General features: G+C 35.3%; 2 protein-coding genes across 3 annotated transcripts; one reads left to right on the plus strand and one right to left on the minus strand.

The window, feature by feature from the left end:
* The first annotated feature begins 766 nt into the window (after window positions 1-766).
* Window positions 767-4753, plus strand: LOC145609719 (putative auxin efflux carrier component 1b). The gene is made up of 6 exons (XM_081665185.1): window positions 767-2221; window positions 2814-3090; window positions 3188-3273; window positions 3650-3807; window positions 3913-3989; window positions 4179-4753. Exons 1-6 carry the CDS (start codon window positions 1006-1008, stop codon window positions 4249-4251), a joined length of 1887 nt encoding a protein of 628 aa, XP_081521311.1. The 5' UTR covers window positions 767-1005; the 3' UTR covers window positions 4252-4753.
* A 2247-nt stretch (window positions 4754-7000) lies between these two features.
* On the minus strand, window positions 7001-16625 carry LOC145608188 (putative helicase MAGATAMA 3). 2 transcript variants are annotated; one of them, XM_081663800.1, is made up of 9 exons: window positions 16499-16625; window positions 16258-16389; window positions 12923-14324; window positions 12149-12337; window positions 10907-11002; window positions 10659-10821; window positions 10413-10542; window positions 8236-10002; window positions 7001-8123 (listed from the first exon to the last, which is right to left on the minus strand). In XM_081663800.1, the coding sequence occupies exons 3-9, from the start codon at window positions 14301-14303 to the stop codon at window positions 7839-7841; spliced, it is 4011 nt and encodes a 1336-aa protein (XP_081519926.1). In that variant the 5' UTR covers window positions 14304-14324; window positions 16258-16389; window positions 16499-16625; the 3' UTR covers window positions 7001-7838. The 2 variants fall into 2 exon arrangements, with proteins under 2 accessions (XP_081519926.1, XP_081519925.1); XM_081663799.1 differs by having other exon boundaries at window positions 16258-16395; window positions 16499-16622.
* Window positions 16626-19238: the final 2613 nt, after the last annotated feature.

A 19238-nucleotide genomic window follows, 5' to 3' on the forward strand; every position in this document is an offset into this window, starting at 1 on the left:
GATACAAATAATAATACAAGTACTACACAATATTAAAATAAGGAACATTAATACTCCGTATATCACTCATAGTAGTATTTAAAATTGAATTGTAGTTTAAAGTCTAGATTTCCTACAGCAAGAAGCCAAGAAGTACCTATATTGAATCCAAATTTCAATGAGTCTCGTCAAATTAAGATCCTGTTCTTTTGAGATTACTTTTCACTTTAGACATTATAATTTTTTTAGTTCAATTTTGTTAAACTCAATTTATCATCTACTTAGTTCAATTTCGCTTAAAAAAACATGGCCTAAATTATGCTGCTCTCTAAAACTTTGTCAACCCACTTTCACTCTTTAACAAATTTTGATCAATTTAATCCAAAATTTAATCCTTTTCTTTTAAAAAAAACCCTTCCTTTCCATTTCGTACAAGATTCCCCCCTAGACAAAAATTCCATACTCCATCACACCATGCAAATCACTATTTTTGGAATTCATTTGAATAGAGTTTTTAACATACAAAATTCCAAATCCAAACAAAATTACAATCTTCAATACCATTAGATATTTTGTTATTTTTCATTTTTTCCAATCCCAAAAATTAAAAATTTCATTATTTTTTATTTTTTTTGGTAAATAAAAAACGCATGGCATTGGCAAAAGACACAAAGACCCAACTTTAATTTCTCTGTCTGCCATACAACCAATCCCTCCATAAATATACTCACACCTTCACTTTCCTTTGCTTCCACCATCTCTCACCAACACCATTTTTCTCTTTTCTCTTTTCTCTTTTCTCTCTCCTCTTTTTTGAGCCCTGTGTTTTCTCCCTCTTTTAAAGCTCCAATCTTTCGCCGGGAAATCAACTTTCCGACGAATTCCCGGCACATTTTCTTCATCCTAACCCCCCCACCTCAAATGGGTTAATCCCCATTTTCTCAAAAACACCCAAAAATCTCATCTTTTTCACCTCAAAAACCCACTAAAAAAACCCAGAAAAAAAAAACAGAGGATTTGGAAAAAATGATTAAATGGATAGATTTATACCATGTTTTAACAGCAGTAGTACCACTGTATGTTGCAATGATCTTAGCTTATGGCTCAGTAAAATGGTGGAAAATATTTTCACCAGATCAATGTTCAGGAATCAACAGATTTGTTGCTCTTTTTGCTGTCCCACTTCTTTCATTTCATTTCATCTCAACAAACAATCCTTACGCCATGAATTACAGATTCATTGCAGCAGACACTCTTCAAAAACTCATCGTTTTATTCATCCTCTTCCTCTGGTCTAAGCTCAGCTCAAGAGGCTCATTAGAATGGTCAATTACCCTGTTTTCTCTCTCAACTTTACCAAACACTCTTGTAATGGGGATTCCCCTGTTAAAGGGTATGTATGGGGATGATTCAGGAACACTAATGGTGCAAATTGTGGTATTACAGTGCATTATTTGGTACACATTAATGTTGTTCTTGTTCGAATACAGAGGCGCTAAGCTTCTAATTTCAGAACAATTTCCTGATTCTGCCGGTTCAATTATTTCATTCAAAGTTGATTCCGACATCTTATCACTTGATGGGAAGGAGCCTCTTGAAACCGAGGCGGCCATTGGAGAGGATGGGAAGATACATGTTAAAGTTAGGAAGTCGACTAGTTCGAGGTCTGAGGTGTTTTCAAGACATTCTCATGGACTTAATTCCATGACACCAAGACCATCAAACTTGACAAATGCTGAAATTTACTCATTACAGTCTTCAAGGAATCAGACTCCAAGAGGGTCTAGTTTCAATCACACTGATTTTTACTCATTTGTGAATGGTAAGGGTTTAAGTACTGTTAGTCCTCGGACTTCTAATTATGGAAATTTAGCTTTTGATGAGGAAATTGGTTCTGGGGTCCCTGCATTTGGGGCTAGAGGTGGTGGTGGTGGTGGTGGAGGTGGTTCGGGGTACCCGGCACCGCCTACGGCTGGGATATTTTCTCCTGCAGCCGGGCCGAATGCGGTGTCGGGTGCAAAGAAAAAGAGTGGTGGTGGTGGTGGTGGTGCTACTGCAGTGGACAATGCTAGTGGTGGTGGAAAAGATCTTCATATGTTTGTTTGGAGTTCAAGTGCTTCCCCTGTTTCTGAAGGCGGATTACATGTTTTTAGAGGTGGCAATGGTGGGTATATGAATAATAATAATATTAATAACAATAATGTTATTAATCATGATCATGGAGCGCTTCCTAATACTAAAGGTCTAATTTCAAACTTTTTATTAATGCATCTCTTTATTTTGTGATATGGTAGATTGATTAATTTACTTTATATAAAAGTGAGTATTAATTGGATTGTTTGTTAGTATTTCAATGTTGCTTGTTTTATGTAATTTGATTGATTGATTGTTTTAAATTTTTAAATTGGGTGTTTTTGGTTTCATGTGGTATTGGTGTTCTAAATTTTTTAATTTTTATAGTCAGGGAAGTATAGTATAGTTGTTGATGTTGTTATTTACTACGTATGTTGTTTTCCTTATTTTAAATGATTCAATTTTTTTGGGAGTTTATTCATTTGTGTTTTTGGATTGTCGTAATGTGTTTTAAATCTCTCCATAATCTACGGGAGTTTTGGTGGGTTATGTTGGGGATATTGTAGTAATTTTGGCTCTTTCTTGTTCAAAATGTTGAGGTATTAGGAAACATGATTCTATGATTGTTCAAAATTTTGGCCTTATTTGGTGTTTTTTTTGCAATATATTGTTGGTTGGTAATCTGGTATTAATGAATGCTTCATTAATTTTAATGGGTTTTACATTAAATTAATATTGGGTTAATTTCTACTGTAATGTAGATTATGATGATTATGGAAGGGATGAGTTTAGCTTTGGTAATAAAAATGGTGGGAATGGACCTGAAGTCGACGGTCCCACACTGTCGAAGCTGGGTTCGAGTTCAACGACCGAGCTGCGGCCCAAAGCCGCAGCCCAGGGTGAAGCTAAGGCAACTAGTATGCCTCCGGCTAGTGTGATGACAAGGCTTATATTGATCATGGTTTGGAGGAAACTTATCAGGAACCCTAACACTTATTCAAGTCTTATTGGTCTTTGTTGGTCTTTGGTCTGTTTCAGGTGTGTTTTTCTGTAAATTCGGATTATATGATCTATAGTAACTAGCTTAATGTTGAAATTTTGAATGTATGTGGCTGATTATTTGTATCATTTGCAGGTGGAATGTTGAAATGCCTGCGATTGTTGCGAGTTCAATCAAAATTCTCTCGGATGCTGGGCTAGGAATGGCCATGTTTAGTCTCGGTAAGCACTGCTTGGTCCTCTCCGCTCTTTAGCTTTTAGACAAGATTTGATCACTCAACCTCTTTGTTACTCTATACTTGTAATTGGTACATGGGTTCTAGAAAGGTCATTTCGACAAGTAAAAGCAAATTCTAATACGGGTCTGTCACTGTCTTTTAAGTTAAGGTTGATCAGTTTAGATAAATAAAGTCTATTCAAATTCAATTTAGGTGAGATGAACGAACCCTTCCAAGGCTATATTATGAAAAAAATACGGATTACATGCTTTGATCTTAAATGAAGTTCATGGGTAAAATAGGAGTTTGCATGAGATATATTCACCCTAGAAAGTGATTGGATTTGAAGCTGAAATCTCACTGTATATGTTGAATTGTAGGATTGTTCATGGCATTGCAACCGAAGATAATAGCTTGTGGAAATTCAGTGGCTACGTTTGCAGCAGCAGTAAGGTTTATCACTGGACCGGCTGTCATGGCAGCTGCGTCCATTGCAGTCGGGCTAAGAGGAACCCTCTTACACATTGCCATAGTGCAGGTAATTGGAATTACATTAATACTACTCGCAACCATTGATTTGGTGAATTGTTGAATACATGTAATATAGCTCACTACGCTTATTGTTTGATTTGGTGGTCCTCAGGCTGCTCTACCTCAAGGAATCGTACCATTTGTCTTTGCAAAGGAGTACAATGTCCATCCCGATATCCTCAGCACAGCGTACTAATTCTCTCCCTTCTATCCTCAAATCGTGTGTGATCGTGTTAAATTTTTGGTCTAACACAACATAGTTGTCATATTCATACTCCCTAACTCATAAGATACCCTTAACGTGTTTTAACTGTTAGGCAATTAGCCGGACTTATATCTATCTCGTAAACCACTAACATGTTTTAAATCAAAATGCAGTGTGATCTTTGGGATGCTGATAGCTCTACCAATAACACTGGTATATTACATCATACTGGGGCTATTCAGATGAACAGCAGAAGCAGCAAAGCCAGCTATGATATGATTAAAAAAAGCTGGTGGAACACAGAAGGATGGCTTAAGGCAGTGCCACTTTACAGTAGTATTAGTAGTAGATTCTTAACTTTTGGCAGTTTTTTTTTTTTTTTTGGTAAAATTTTTAGAGGAAGCCTATTTTGTAATTTATTATCTAACTGGGAGATCATAGAACAATTTCAAGGTAGAAAAAAGAAGGAAAAAAAGGGTAGATGAGAATTAAAGAGAGAAAAAAGAAAGACAATCTCTGATGAAAAATGAAAAAAGCTGACTTTGGGAGAGAATATTAATTTTGGTTTTTGGTGGTATGTTTGTTTTTTTAATTATTAACCCCTCTTTAAAATTGGTGCTTTATTTTTGATCTTTTTTGTGAAGAAAAAAGTGGTAAAGCTTTGTCTGTACTTAAGGGTTACATTTACTTTCACCATCAAGGTGCTAGAAATCTAGAATCTCTTTGCATGAAAATAAAAAGAAAAGAAAACAAGGGCAATGCATGTGTTCTTTCACACAAAATGTGCTAATTTTTTTTTAAAAAAAAGATAAAATAATTTTTGTGAATAAGAGGATTGATTAAGTTTTTTGTAAATTGCTTAAGTTGCAATTAATAATCTTTATTGTCATTAACCTACGGATAATGTAGTTTTGATGTATTCAATTATGCATTATGATATAGTTGGATTTTATACCTAAGTACCAAACTAAACGCCCTTTCAAAAAAAAAAAAAAAATATACTACCTCCGGTCTAATTTACTCGCAACAAAGGAGTATTATTTGTGAGACATAAAATATTCCTTTTGTTGCGAGTAAATTGGACCGGAGGTAGTATATTTAATGTCTTTTAGCAGACTAATATGCTAACCATTTAACCTTGTTACTCTACATTTCTCTTCTTATTCTTGTATTAGAATCTTTAACTCTATACCTGAGAAAGTTATTGCATGTGTTCTTCTATAAAAAATGTGGTAATTTAATCATATCAAAACATTGATATGTGGTAATCCCATTAGATTTTCTCATCATTAGATTGTGCTTTTTATTTGAACTTATTTTCTTAAAATGATGACTTGGTTTTACAAAAAAAGATTACTTCGTAAGGCTATAGAATACGTTTTTAAATCTTCGAAAGTTATTTGAAATTATAAATTGATATGAAAAGAGGATCAAACAATAATTACTGATAATGAAATGTCGATTCAAGCGCTTTTCAATAACTAAATTTAAACGGAAGTAGTAACCATTTCTAATTCGTCGATAAATAAAATAATGGTACCCTCTAATAGACTAGAAATAGGGTAATAAAGAGGGAGGAAAAAGAGTCTTTAATACAATATGAAAAGGCAAGGTTTAGGTTTAGGTCGGCTACATTAGAGGCTGCAATAGTACAACAGTGAGTAGTAATCATAATTACTCTTCCTTAAAAGCCGTAACATCTGTTTATAAAAGCATGCAGGATTTCATGAAACACCAATAGTAAAAAGCATATATTATATAAAATTATAATAATAATATTAATTATAGTACTGTACTTATCACAATTGATTTTAATGATAGTGATTAATTATCATAACATCTTAATCAAAGCAGACAATTTGCTGTTGCATCCTGCCTGCCTATGTCAACTTGTTTCCTTTATTTTTTTTTAACTTTTCACTAATTTAATCACTCTGATTAGCACACATGGTTTGAACTAAGTTAAGATTTTTAAAGTTATTTCCCAAAAAAAAAAAAAAAAAAAAAAAAACAATTAGCTAGCTTTTGTGTGTTCTTAATAAAAACAATTAGCTAGCTTTTGTGTGTTCTTGGTGAATTGATGCTTTTATTTGTGCATCACATTTTTTTTACTGTGTAATTCAATTTTAAGGTAACATAAACTTTTGTAGATGTTAATGTTCTTTTCTTTTGGTTTGAGCATTCATGTTTTACTATAGATTTTATTCTTTTCTTTTGGGTTATGTCAAATAGTAACCAATTTTCGACTTTTTATTTACTAGATTACGAATTATAAGAAAAAATGATTGATAAGGGGATTCCACTTTATAAGGAAACTTCGGCTACTTCGATTAAAAACAAAGGTTGGGAATATGAGAAGAAACAACCTCAAATCCCCAATATATCAACCTTCAAACTTTTCGAAAGATCTAGCATTGAGCTCCTAGTTGATTTTCATCAAAAGTCATCTATGATAAAATTGGTCATACGTTGGAATGACTCTAAAACTGAAAAAATGGAGAAGACATTGGAGTATCTTACTATTTGAATAGCACAAAGGTTTATTTATCCTAAAATCTACCGAGAGATACACCTATTATTTCCTGTGCAATGGAAAGAGTTCATACATGTACTATTTATGCTTGTATAAAATTTTCTCCCTGTATTTATGGACCAAAACCGCAATTCTACAATGCAGGCTATACATAGCACATTATTTCTTAACACTTGGCTTTTACTATCAATAGCTTCTAAATTTAGTTGTATTTTCAATTGTCACATTATATCAGGTATTCAGGTGTTTAAAAAAAAAAAAAAAAGCTTGATTATATGTGTCGGGAGAGAGGGGAGTAAACTAACATGTCCTGCGTATATCATCACAAACTCCCTAGATTTATTTTTAAACATGAATAGTACCAGATTTTAAATGGGAAGAACAAAAGGAAACGGAGTAATAAAAAGAAAATTAACAGTACTTCAAAGCAAAGATTAATTGAAAGCTAAATCACCAGACCTGCAAAAGAAAGAATTCTTCATCTATTGCTGAATTGTGTATGTACAAAATTGTTCCACAGGCATACTTTTTGCCTGTTGACTAGTAGAATTTTCTTGTACAAATCATGTACTTTTTCTATAAATTTCTTATAATAAATGCAAAAAATTTGAAAAAAGGTAGTTTCCAGCTATAACTGAGAATTAAGCAAATGATCATAATGCCCATGCACGTTCCAAATATATGCATAGCATCCTCAAATTGCAATTGCAGCAAGCTCTGTATAGCAGCAGGCCAGCAGCACAGATCTTTGAAGCCACCAGCCTCGGCACGAGTACAAAGTCATCAAGCCACTAAATTCCATTGAGGAATAACATCAGCAGCTAGCCAACAAAATCAAAGCTCCAATAGTTACTCCAGAAAGCAAGACAATCAGGTCTCCTCTGACACCCCTCATTGACATTAGATCATGTTGAAGTAATTGGAGAGGTTCAACCAAAGCATGCACGACTTGTGCTGAAGCAAGTGCTTGCCATGCAGCAAAACTTCGTGGCCATGTAACGCACTGAGCCATCAATGTTGGCAAAGAGCCGCTAAAAAGTCACAATGCCAAGAGACGAATCAGTATCTATCACAGCTGATTTGATTCTTTCCACAGAATTTCGTACATGAACAAAATGTAGTCAAATCAGTAGCAACTATTTCTGACAGCAAGACCCTTTCAATGGCTTGACTACCAGTCAAGTGCTTCCACTAAATCCACAGCATGGCTGCTTCTTCTGAATGCCAATATACCGGGACCTCCTGGTTAAAAAATGTCCTTGAGGAAATCCTGATCAATGTCACCAGTGATTAAAAGTTCTTAGTCCTTGCGATTAGAGAAATGCTTTGGTTTTTCTTCATCTAAAACTGCCCCGGCCTTGGACTCTGTGTGCATATCATATAACCTAGGTCGTGGACCGCCTGGGCGTGAGCTCCTAGCACCAGAGGAAAATTTACTAGAGAAAGAGTTGTAAGGAGGTCCTTTGGTTATCAAAAATTCTTTAGGAAGTGAATCCATATCCATGTAACAATTCCGAGCTTTTGCATCTGTAATCAAGGCTCCCCAATCGTCAGATTGCATCAGAGCATTAGCATTCCCCATGACCTGTCAAAAATGAATTACAACATCAGCACATACTAACATGAATAAACAATCATCTCCCCATTATACATGTCTCAGTATAAATCAAAACTAAAAAAGAAAGTTATTACAATACCCAAAGAGCTCTCCGTGCTCGAGTAAGTGCAACATTCATTCGACGTATATCAGCAACAAAACCAACTCCGTGATTAGAGGCACGAACACAAGACATAATAATGACATCACGTTCCTGCCCCTGGAAAGCATCCACAGTATTTATGTACAGATCTCTTCCTTCCTCAGAATTGAGGACATCCTCAAACTCACGTTGCAGACATTTTAACTGCAGCTTATAAGGTGTTATTATACCCACGGTGACTTTACCCAATCCCAATGATTTTGCTGTTTTATGAAGATGCTCATACATACGAAGACAGAATTGAGCTTCGTGTACATTCTGATACGAAACCGATCCACCTCTGTGCGACTCACGGCCATGAGTAATATCAAAAAACACGTATGGCCTAAGTAAAGGATCTTGGTAGTATTTCTCATCAGGCTGGCTAGCAACACTTTCACTGTCTGTAAGCCGCCCCTGATAAAAGTACCTTGAAGGAAAGTCCCTGATTTGAGGATGCATTCTATACTGCACAGATAATAGCATCGTTGGACAGCCAGCCTGCTGAAATCTCTCAAAAAGACTTCTGCTATACAGTAAAGTTCCAGCTGCCTTGCTAATGACCGTAGCAGGAAGCTGCTGAGGATCACCTACAAGAACACAACGGGCTGCTCCAAGAGCGAGAGGAGGAAGGATACCCACTTCACTGGCCTGTGCTGCTTCATCAATCACAACCATATCAAAGCCATGAGTAAGACGTGAAAATAACTTGCGACCACTACTTGAGAGTGTAGTGAACACAACCTCAGCCTCATTAGCAAAACTCGTTTCTAGACTGGCACGAGCTTCCTCCAAATTAAAACCGCTGCCGGGACGAAATTTCCCTTCTAAAATGAGAAGACGAGACATTTCAACCAGGACTTTATCCCTTTCTTCAACTACTGCAGCAAGATTTTGCAATAAAGCATCACGATTCTGGTCCCGAGCCATAAGAACATCAGGATCTACTCCAACAGAACCTTGGGAACGGCCAGCAGCTGCAGCTGAATTCAGTTGCACCTGAAGAGTAGTCATCTGGCGAGACAAATGAGCTTCACGGCCTCTCAGCTGCTGTAACCATCCAAAGATTTCATCACGAGTTTTGATCAAAAGCTGCTCAGTTCTACGCTCAACAGAGACAGCTTGTGCTGCTCGTGACTGTGTATCAACACCAACACGTGCTACATCTGGTCTATAAACCTTCATCTCTCCGTCTATGAATCCACGATCAAGAACACGTGCAAGCAATTCATCTGTAGCAGCATTAGATGGAGCACATACCAGCATTCTAGGTTTTGGACAAAGTTTTGGTAAAGTGCGAAAAAGATTCTCATCCATGCTTCGCAAAACTTCATCAATAGATCCCGAAGAACTATTGTCAGCATTTCTGTCATTATTTTGCTTATAGCTTTCAGGTGCCAATTTTTTCAGCAAAGCTGTATAATAATGTTGATATTGAACCAGATGAATCACATTCAGCATTCCCCACACTGTATGCGTTTTTCCAGTTCCAGGAGGACCTTGAACTAAAGTAAATGGCCATGGCTCTTGTCTTTTTGTCAACCCATTACTAGTACCAGCCGCTGTGTGCATTGCAGCCCACTGAATTGCTGATAGCTGAGGACCATTAAAAGTCCTATGAAGATGATCAACAAAATTTGGAGTGAAGCATTCAGGAATAGCAGGAGTTTGTTCTTCGTATTTGGGGAATTGTTCAGCACTTGGCTTCAGTATTGCATTTTGCATCTGTAATATTTGAGTTGAAATTTGGTTTATGATAACATTGAAGAATTCATTCAACGCATATTTCATTAAACACATCAAAAACATAACTATGTGTTCAGTTAAGATTTTATGAAGGAAAGGGAAGGGAAGGGAAGGGAAGGGAAGGGGAGGAGGACAAGGGATTAAGGGTAGGACAGTGAAAGAGAAAATGAGAAAGCAAGGGAAGAAGTATGCTTCTATATTCCTTCCAAATTAGAGGAAAAGATCAAAAATTTGGTTTACTAAAAGGGAAAGGATGGATCCCTCCAACTCTTTTCCCTATTCTCTGCCCTTACTATTTCCAAAAAATAGAAAATAGATCCCTCACTCTCACTTTCCTCCCTTTCCCTTCAAGCTTTCTAAATCCAAACAAACAATAACATAAATTTCACCTGAACGTTTAGGCGACGAAAGGCGTGCAATGCAACATACTCCCGTTGTGTTGTTGCAAGAGAGCCAAGTACACTTAAGAACCAGATGCTTCTAGGCTGAAGCTTTTTCACTACATGATCATTATCAGTGCTGTACAGGAAGTATAGATTATTTTAGACTGTGCAAGAATAGCAGTCAATGGAATACAACGGTATAATATGCAGAGCATAAATAAACTTGAGACAATTTGACGTCTTTTAACTGACCTATTTGGATCATAAGAATCCCCAACAAAAAAATGAAGTATTGCACCCTGAGGATCACGAATGTCAAGAGGAATGTGTCTTCTGACTGTACCCACAGTACGCGCACTCCCTTCAGGCTCTTCGTGTTCTTCAGCAGATGAATTACCATTTCTCCTAGATCTGGCTGCTCCAAACACCAAATAAAAAATTATAAATATGTATTGTATGTACAGATGAAGCAAAAAACCACAAATAAGATAAGGACAAACCTGAACCAGGCCTTGGAGAAGAAAGAACTGCAACATCACCCTCCTTAAAAGACCATTTGGTCTCATTTGCAGGTAGAACCACCACATCGTACCATCCTAGCTCCATAAAAAATAAAAACAGGTAAGGAGCTTACTAGCTAAGTATGCACAGAGAAATCTAATAGTAACCTCATTATTATTTGTTATTAATAATTTTTTCTCGTCACAGTTACAGAGCATATTATTATACTTCAGAGATAAGATGCATTTTTCCAGAAAGAACTAGAGAGAAGGAAAAACAACAAAGTGACCAACATATCATAATCAGGTATTGCTAATTTGGTATCAAATACAGATTTGGGTGTTTGACGCATTTGTTTTGGAAATTACGGATATAAGGATGCCATCCATAATTTGGAACAAAGGTAAAAAGAGAATCTTATGGAGAACTACATTTTATATACAAAGTGCCACATTTACAAACTACATATAATAGAGATATCATCCTTTCAAAAATATAATAGAGATATCATAACAACTGCTTCATAAGATACTCTGTTTAAAATAAAGATCCAAGTTTTCTTCTCAAACTTTAAAATATCCAGTACCATCAACTAGTACGACACTAGCACTCTATGTTACTCATACTTTTCACTTCACTACATGTACCATCAACTAGAGTACGACACTAGCACTCTATATTACATTATTACTCATACTTTTCACTTCACTTCATGTACCTGCGTTGGATCCTCAACACTCCAGCATGAGTAAGGACACTTTGACATATCATTTTGGGCCAGAATCAAGTAAAGTTTCACCAAATAGCAATCAGACAGACACTTAGACAGACATCACAAACACCTGAGTCCAAGTAACATTGCTACAACTCATAGCCAAAAGGCCATGCAGAAATGATCAAGGTAGAATTTCTACACATAGTACTCTCCCTCTTCCTGGTTTTTTTTTTTTTTTTTTTCCTCTCTTAAATAATCATGCCAAAGTGCAGCTTCCAATGTCTAAGCCATATTTTATACCTGGCCGTGTGTTGATTCATGTCAACACATGATGTAGGAGCCAAAGTTTGGGCAATAACTGCTGATGTAGCTATTCTGGTTAAATTGCACCAAGTTCCTTGACTAATCACCAAAGGTTGGAGAATCAACCCAGCAGCTTAAACATTTGCTTTTACATTAAGAAGTATAAACTTGCTGTTCTTACTAAATCACATATAGGGAAAAAAAAAAAAAAAATCCATATTACCTCTTTCCCGCCTTTCGATAGATTTCACACGGACCATCACATGCGCATCTCTGGAAGATGTTTCAGTTAACTCCTCCCATGTGCTGTATAGCTGCGCTCGACACTCCTCAAAAAGCAAAGGCTCAAAAACTCTAATATAATCTTCTACTGATTCAAACCGACCAGGGACACATTGAAGCTCAGATTCCTCTGCCAAAAAAAAAGGACCAGAGTCAGGAATTGAAGCAATAAATTATACATAGAACAAAAAAAGAGGGCTTTGTTCCACAAAACAAATCAAGGATATCCATTATAAACTTCTCTAGGAGTCACTTCATAAAAGTGCGCAGGTGTACTTTTATTTATACAGAATGCACTTCCATTTTCCATGCTCAATCAACTACACCTAGTATGTAATGGCCTAGAAAGAACTATCAGTTGATTGTTTGGGATTCTAAAATATCTAAAAGTTGACATTAATTAAAAAAAAAAAAAAATTACAAAAAATTATAAAAAATGACGATGCAATAACTAATGTAATAATTTTCTCCATTTGTCAAAGGATAATGGAATGCATAACCAATTTTAAATCATTTAATACCAAGTTCTTATTTGCATCACCTCTAATGTTTAGAGCATAAAATTGAATAGCAAAATAAAATTGTACAACCACAAATTAAGACAACAAAAAAATGCGTCTTAAGATGATAAATAGAGTTTAAAAAAAATAAAAAGGTAAAGATTTCAGCCTGATTAATACAAGCGCATACAAACAAAATACTTAAAAATATGTACCTGGATTATGCCAAAACTTTTCACTGGTCACTTCTCGCAAAAGACGCTCCACTGAAGTATCTTGATATTGGTTATTGGTCACAAGTTGCCTCTTAGGAGGATTTTTTTTGTTTAACAGTTTTACATCAACTGAGCTTGAGCCATGGCTACTTGAAGCTATCTTCCTTGATTGGGTCTGTGGATCCTTAGACTGCCTTGAATCAGTAGGTTGTTTCCACAAACTGGGCTTAATATTTCCCTCAGCCGAGAGATCATTCGAACTATTTAATCTTCTAGGCCTAGCTAGAAGCCCTGCATTCAAATCACTGTTGGATTCAGATTTACGATCAATAGGTTCCATGGAACGACGTTCTTCATTGCACGGCAAATCAACCTGATTTTGATCCTTAGTCGCTTGCTCATTCTGCTTTTCTCCATTACGCTCTGCAGATAACCGTAAACTTCGGGTTCCCTTGACCGGACGAGTGCCAATAGGTATTGGAACAGTCTGCCTTTTAGGAGTTGAAGACTTCACTGCACCAGCTTGCTTAGCATCTTCTATATTTAGAAACATTGTTTTCCGGCTCCGCTTTTTGCCCAGCATTGCTTCTTTATGCTCATCAAGCTTGTGTTTACCTAGACTATTAGCACATTTCAAAGCATGGATCGCTTCAACTCCTTTTACTTCCTTTTGTTTAGGGACCGGCTCTAAATCTCCCTGAATATCCATGGAAGAATTAAGTTCAACATTTCCATTCAAATTCTGGCTGGTGCCACCTGCAATATCAGTTGCTAAAGTATCCGATCTAGCTGAAGAATAATCATGATGAATTTTCTTGGAATCAGCAGGACTAGAATCACGGGAATTTCTCTTCAAGGACTTCCCAGAAGAAGATTTATTTACTGCTACACCAGCAACTCCTTGCTCATTTAAGTCTTTGTTGCTGCTGGGAGATGACTTTTCTTCCACACTTTGGCTTAAAAGGGGCTCAGTAAATTCGCCATCAGACCATTCTCCTTCTTCTTTTTCGATTGCTTGAGAATTTTTATTGCCTAAATTTACCGTTGTCACCTCTTTCCTATCACTATTTTCACCTACTTCGGGCAATGAGGCTGTGTTAAAATCCATATCTCCGGCCCTTTTTTGATCATCAATTCTATCTAATCTGGACTCTTTTATTCTAACAAAAGGTTGAAAACCAGAAACAGAAGAAGCATGAGAAAAGGCATTGTTATTTACAATGCTGGGTGGGGCAACTGATGACACAAGAAGATCTGAAGTACAGGAATTTAAAGAGGGGAGAACTTTTTGAGGCTGGACACCAGGTGAAACATCAATCTCTTCATCAACTTCCGCGGGGGTTTCATTAAGATCAAATAATGGCCTCCCACGGGATCCCATTTCTCACATACATTCATAAACCTGTGACATTAATTTAAGAAAAGATTCAATTACTTTCCAACAATAACTTGTCAAATATACTTGAACTGTCGGAAATGATTTGAAAAGAGAGTATAAGCAATTTATACAAACACTTCAATTATACACAATTTTTAGAAAGAATAATTGAAAGTACTGGTAAAAATATAGACATAGATATAAATTACTTTTCTGTCAATATGTGATTTAGCTATTTCAACAGCAAGTTTCCCAAACACTTACTACCTTCAATAGCTCAAAAACATTCAAATATTTATTTTCCATCTTTCAGGTACTTCATCTTTAAACAAACATTACTTCTAATAGCCCTTAACTTTCTCATTTTCAAAGACTACCAACTCCAAAAAGAGAGGCCACATTCATTTAAATAAGTTATAAGTGGGCATTGAATCACTATGGATTGGGAAGAGTTATCCTACATAGAGTGATTTGATAATTTCTTCCAATCCCCATCTAAATGGGCAAAAAAAAGTTAGCAAACATAAGGAAGCCCCACAACCCTGAGCACCCCCCCCCCCCAACAAATGTTATAGTTTGATAGTGGGCGAATAAAAAAAGAGAGTAGCGAAATCTTCCGATCCTATCACTGACATAGACCTAGAACTTGCTACACAGAAATCAATCAGCCACCACATGTGATCAACCATAGCCATCAGATCATGTCATGTTTGTGTTATTCTAGGTTATTTTTAACAATTTGAGTGCATTCAGATTCTGATAATTAGGGCAAATATCGCACTTTCAAGCTTTATTGACTAACAGAAATTGTCAAGCCAATGTTGTCACACGGGTGAGATTTGATTAAATTATTACTAATATTATTGTGTCAATAAAGATCAAGCCAAGTTGATAAAGTGAGTTGGAAAAAGTAATGAGCATAAGTGTACAACTGATAACATAGATCGGAATTTAAATTTAACACTTCCAGTTTATAATAATTAGTTTCGAACTTTCAATGGGTTCAATTGAGTTTAAGGTTTTCATCAAATTTAGTAAATTACACATTGATTTTCAATTGGGTTTCATTTTTTCTTAGGATAGTGGTTGTGTCCGTGATAAGCCACATAGAATGAGGATTAAAAATTTTGAAGCACTGGGCACACTTCAGGTTTGGATTTCAACTGTCAAGTTTGGTATACAGTAGTCTAATTGCTTGGGGGTTTTGGGTCAATATATGGTTGGTTTCTCACTGCCATTCTTTCACAACTCACCCCTACACCAACCTACATCTCAAAACTCGCACATGTGAACAGTTGAACACCCCTCATAATTCATTACTTCCAATCAAATTTCAGCAAGGTAAGGTATATCAACAAATAGAAATTTCTTGGTACTAGTGTTGGGTGTTTAAATTTCTAGAAGAAGTCAAAAGGAAGAATCTCACAATAATTGCTTTAGCAAGAAATAAAATCTGCAAAGAAGTTTCTTCCATCACTACCACAACAACAGGGGCAGGGGTAATGATAACACCACATAAAAACTTATATATTTTGTCTACTGTCTACATAACTTTCATTGTCAAATATTAATCTCTACAGTCATAAATCATCTCATTTACACGCTCGGACTGGCAAATAACACTGATCAAGTACAAAATCAGTCTCCAACCATACAATGGCAACACCATACCTATAGTACACATTTAAGACAATGTTATATAACACCCAAATACTTCAACCTGCGCAAACTAAACTTTAAGATAGGTTCATTAGACCCTAACTCAACTCGAATTCGATAGAATAAACTCGGTTCGATTATGCAACACATTAGCAACCAAATTAGACCACTCAATCATCAAATTAGGCTCCAAGAAAATCACATAAAACAATTGCAAATATCAAAATTGCAGCAACAAAATCACTCATAATAAGCAATCATAACTTGAATAATCACAATCAATAGTTCAATAATCCACCTTAAAAGAACCCGGCTTTCGCTGAAATTGGATCTGAAGAGTCCGATAACCCGGAAACACCCTAACTTCAGGTATACAGTTAGTTCTGAAGCGATTCTCTTGTTGACTTCGGATCCGAGGATCAACTTTAACCTAAAACTAACAATTAAATCAACGATAGTGTGAAAATTAAACCCTAGATTGTGAAATTGATATTCGATGATTGAAATTAAGATGATAAAAAGAAAAGGTGTATTATTACCTTAAAAGGTGGGTTCAATGGAGGAGAGAGAAAGCTTGGAAGTGCGCTTCAATGGAGAAGTTGAGAGTATGCTTCAATGGAGGAGAGAGAAAGAGAGAGAAGTTGCAGCGTAAAAGTGAAAAGCTCCAATTGGGAGAAAAATTAAACTGAAATTATAGGAAGATGAAATTGGGAAATTTAATCAAACGAATATAATGTCATCCATCAGATCTCAAATATTATCTACGGTTAACATTCATTCTCGTATCAAATAAATACTCCTTCCATATCTGAATACCTATCATGCTATATCTGAATACCTATCACGCTATGACTTTTATCATAAATTTCAGTCTTTTACTATCAAAATATTTGATTATGAGTACTCTTAATTGTTTTTATGTACTCGTAATTGTTTTTAATCTAGTAATATATTGTACATTAAGGTAAAATTATACCACGTGCTGGAATTTTAATGTTATATGTTCGGTTAAGCTATTTGAGTTTTGGTTGATATATGTCAACGTGTGAATATGCGGAGTATGTGTTAGATTTTGTTGGTGATGTAAATAGACTAGTGTTCGTTGTAGCTCGAAATTAATGGTAGTTCTTGTGAATCACTAGTTTAGGAACGTTACGAGAAATTGTTGATACATGTTTTAAATCTTTCAGTCTTTTACTATCAAAATATTTGATAATTTGCTTTTAACTCTATTGAGATAAATTCACGTTTGTTTCTTGCTTTTTTCGCCGGATAGAATGGAAGCATTGTATCTGTAACATCTGTAGTGTTCTTCGGCTGAAAGTTAAATCAGTTCTTTCATGTTAATATGATGTGCAAGTGCATTATTGGTGATTTAAACTGATTATTCATCTATCGCAAATTAAGAGCTTTATTGGTTCTAAAATAACTTATTGTGCTTTCTTGTTACTCGGTCAATTTGTCAAAAGCTCTGGACTTTTTAGAGACATAAATTAATAGTCAACTTCACTGGTTTTGGTACATTAAAAATCCGATTGTTTGATTTACTCCTTGTAAACTCCAACTCATCTAAAACTTCAAAAGACTAATAATAGTAGCGTATCCAGGATTCACATGTGTAACATTGGACTTGAATGGTAGACTGGAGTGAGAATTCAAGAAAACTTAAGAGACACACTTGGATAACCAGCAAGCTACACTTAGTTTATTGCTATAAGGCTGCTTCAATTTTAATTTTAATGAATCTGCAAGGTATAGCTGTATCAGCCCTACTAATTAATAAACACATTTGTGTTTTATAATATCTCAAAAGTTGCACATAGCTTTCTTTCCTATTTACCAATGCCATATTCTTTGAAATATTTTGCTTCCCTTAGCTTAAAATTTTTCGAGAATATTTTAGGATCTTATATTACTAATACTCAATGTTACAACGTCATTCAACCTTCTCCGACTTATGTCAAGATTCTTGTTGTACCATCCTACTCTTGAAAAAAAATACTCCGTAATACGTTTTGCAAATATGATTATTCTAGTAGTAGTGAAAAAGTTCACTTTGGTAGGCATGAAAGACTTAAGCAACAAAAAAATATATGCTTTAGCTATGTCAAAAATCGACTGATTAATGCCATTTCCCTAAGCTAATGCTAGACGTATACATCATGTGTTCAATATTGTAGGACTAAGGGCCTGTTCTCTTACGTTGAAATTCAGTTCAGTTCAGTTCAGCTCAGTTCAGTTCAGCTCAGTTCAGTTCAGCTCCTAATTTCCTTCTCTTATAAAATATTCATTTCAGTTCTGTTCAGTTCAGTTCAGTTCAGCTGAGTTCAGTTCAGTTCAGCTGAGTTCAGTTCAGTTCAGTTCAGTTCAGCTGAGTTCAGTCAATGAGAACAGGCCCTAAGTGCCCAGTTGCCTCCCGAATGTGTGATTTAGCCTTTAAGCAGGACTAGTTTTGTTGTTCCAGGTGACAAGGTGTATATTTGTAGTTGCTAAGTTGTTTCATGGTTATGGCTTATGAGAGATGCATATAATCTTCTTTTTTTTTTTTTTTTTTTTTTTTTTTGTGTGTGTGGGATATTTTCGGAAATATATATTTTTTCTAAATATTGATTTGACTTATAATTCACTTAGGTTACAATCGTGTAGGTGATGTTATTTGCTTAAATGCATCTTTTATGCCTTTTCATGGCATGTAACATGACATTATATATAAAGGTGTAAAATAAATATATATGTATAAAGGTGTATCGAATTTTGCAATCTTCTAAGTTAACTTGTATACGCTCTATACACATCACATAGTATGTGATATTAATAGGGTTGAATTATTATACGGACTATTATCAAAAAGATAAAAGAAAAGACAATTGATTTAGAGCAATTTCAATAGTTGTAGTTAGAAACTTGCTAAATTGTACAATTAGATTGGCCAAGGAAATGAGCATTGGTAATTAGTAGTTTAATATGTTATATACTTATATACTTAATGGCATACTTATTAAGTCAAATTTGACAATTAGCTTGCCATTGAAATTGCTTTTAAATATAAAATTGGTTGACCTTTTATATTAATCTCTATTATTGGATGCACTATACATATACGGCATATGTCATGACCTAGGTTCTCATTGGTGCAGGACATTATTGGCCCCACTTTCTTAATTTAGTTTGCTCCTTTCTTTTTACGATCATCATCTCCATTCAATATGCCTATTTTTTTTTTTTTTTTTTTTTTTAAAAAAAAAAGCCTATTTTTGACAATATTGATCAATACGGAGT

The sequence above is a fragment of the Chenopodium album genome, chromosome 23 (genome assembly GCF_948465745.1).
Source record: "Chenopodium album chromosome 23, dcCheAlbu1.1, whole genome shotgun sequence".
Lineage (NCBI taxonomy): Eukaryota > Viridiplantae > Streptophyta > Magnoliopsida > Caryophyllales > Amaranthaceae > Chenopodium > Chenopodium album.

Bases quoted from the DNA above. Each gene is read 5' to 3' on its own strand.
- LOC145608188 (XM_081663800.1), bottom strand. From the start codon at position 14,303: ATGGGATCCCGTGGGAGGCCATTATTTGATCTTAATGAAACCCCCGCG. The intron at 10,822-10,906 runs GTTTGTCCTTAT...TGTTTGGAGCAG, and splicing joins TTCTCCAAGGCCTGGTTCAG to CCAGATCTAGGAGAAATGGT. The intron at 8,124-8,235 runs GTATTGTAATAA...CATTTTTGACAG, and splicing joins GAGCACGGAGAGCTCTTTGG to GTCATGGGGAATGCTAATGC.
- LOC145609719 (XM_081665185.1), top strand. From the start codon at position 1,006: ATGATTAAATGGATAGATTTATACCATGTTTTAACAGCAGTAGTACCA. The intron at 2,222-2,813 runs GTCTAATTTCAA...ACTGTAATGTAG, and splicing joins AGCGCTTCCTAATACTAAAG to ATTATGATGATTATGGAAGG. The intron at 3,808-3,912 runs GTAATTGGAATT...GGTGGTCCTCAG, and splicing joins TACACATTGCCATAGTGCAG to GCTGCTCTACCTCAAGGAAT.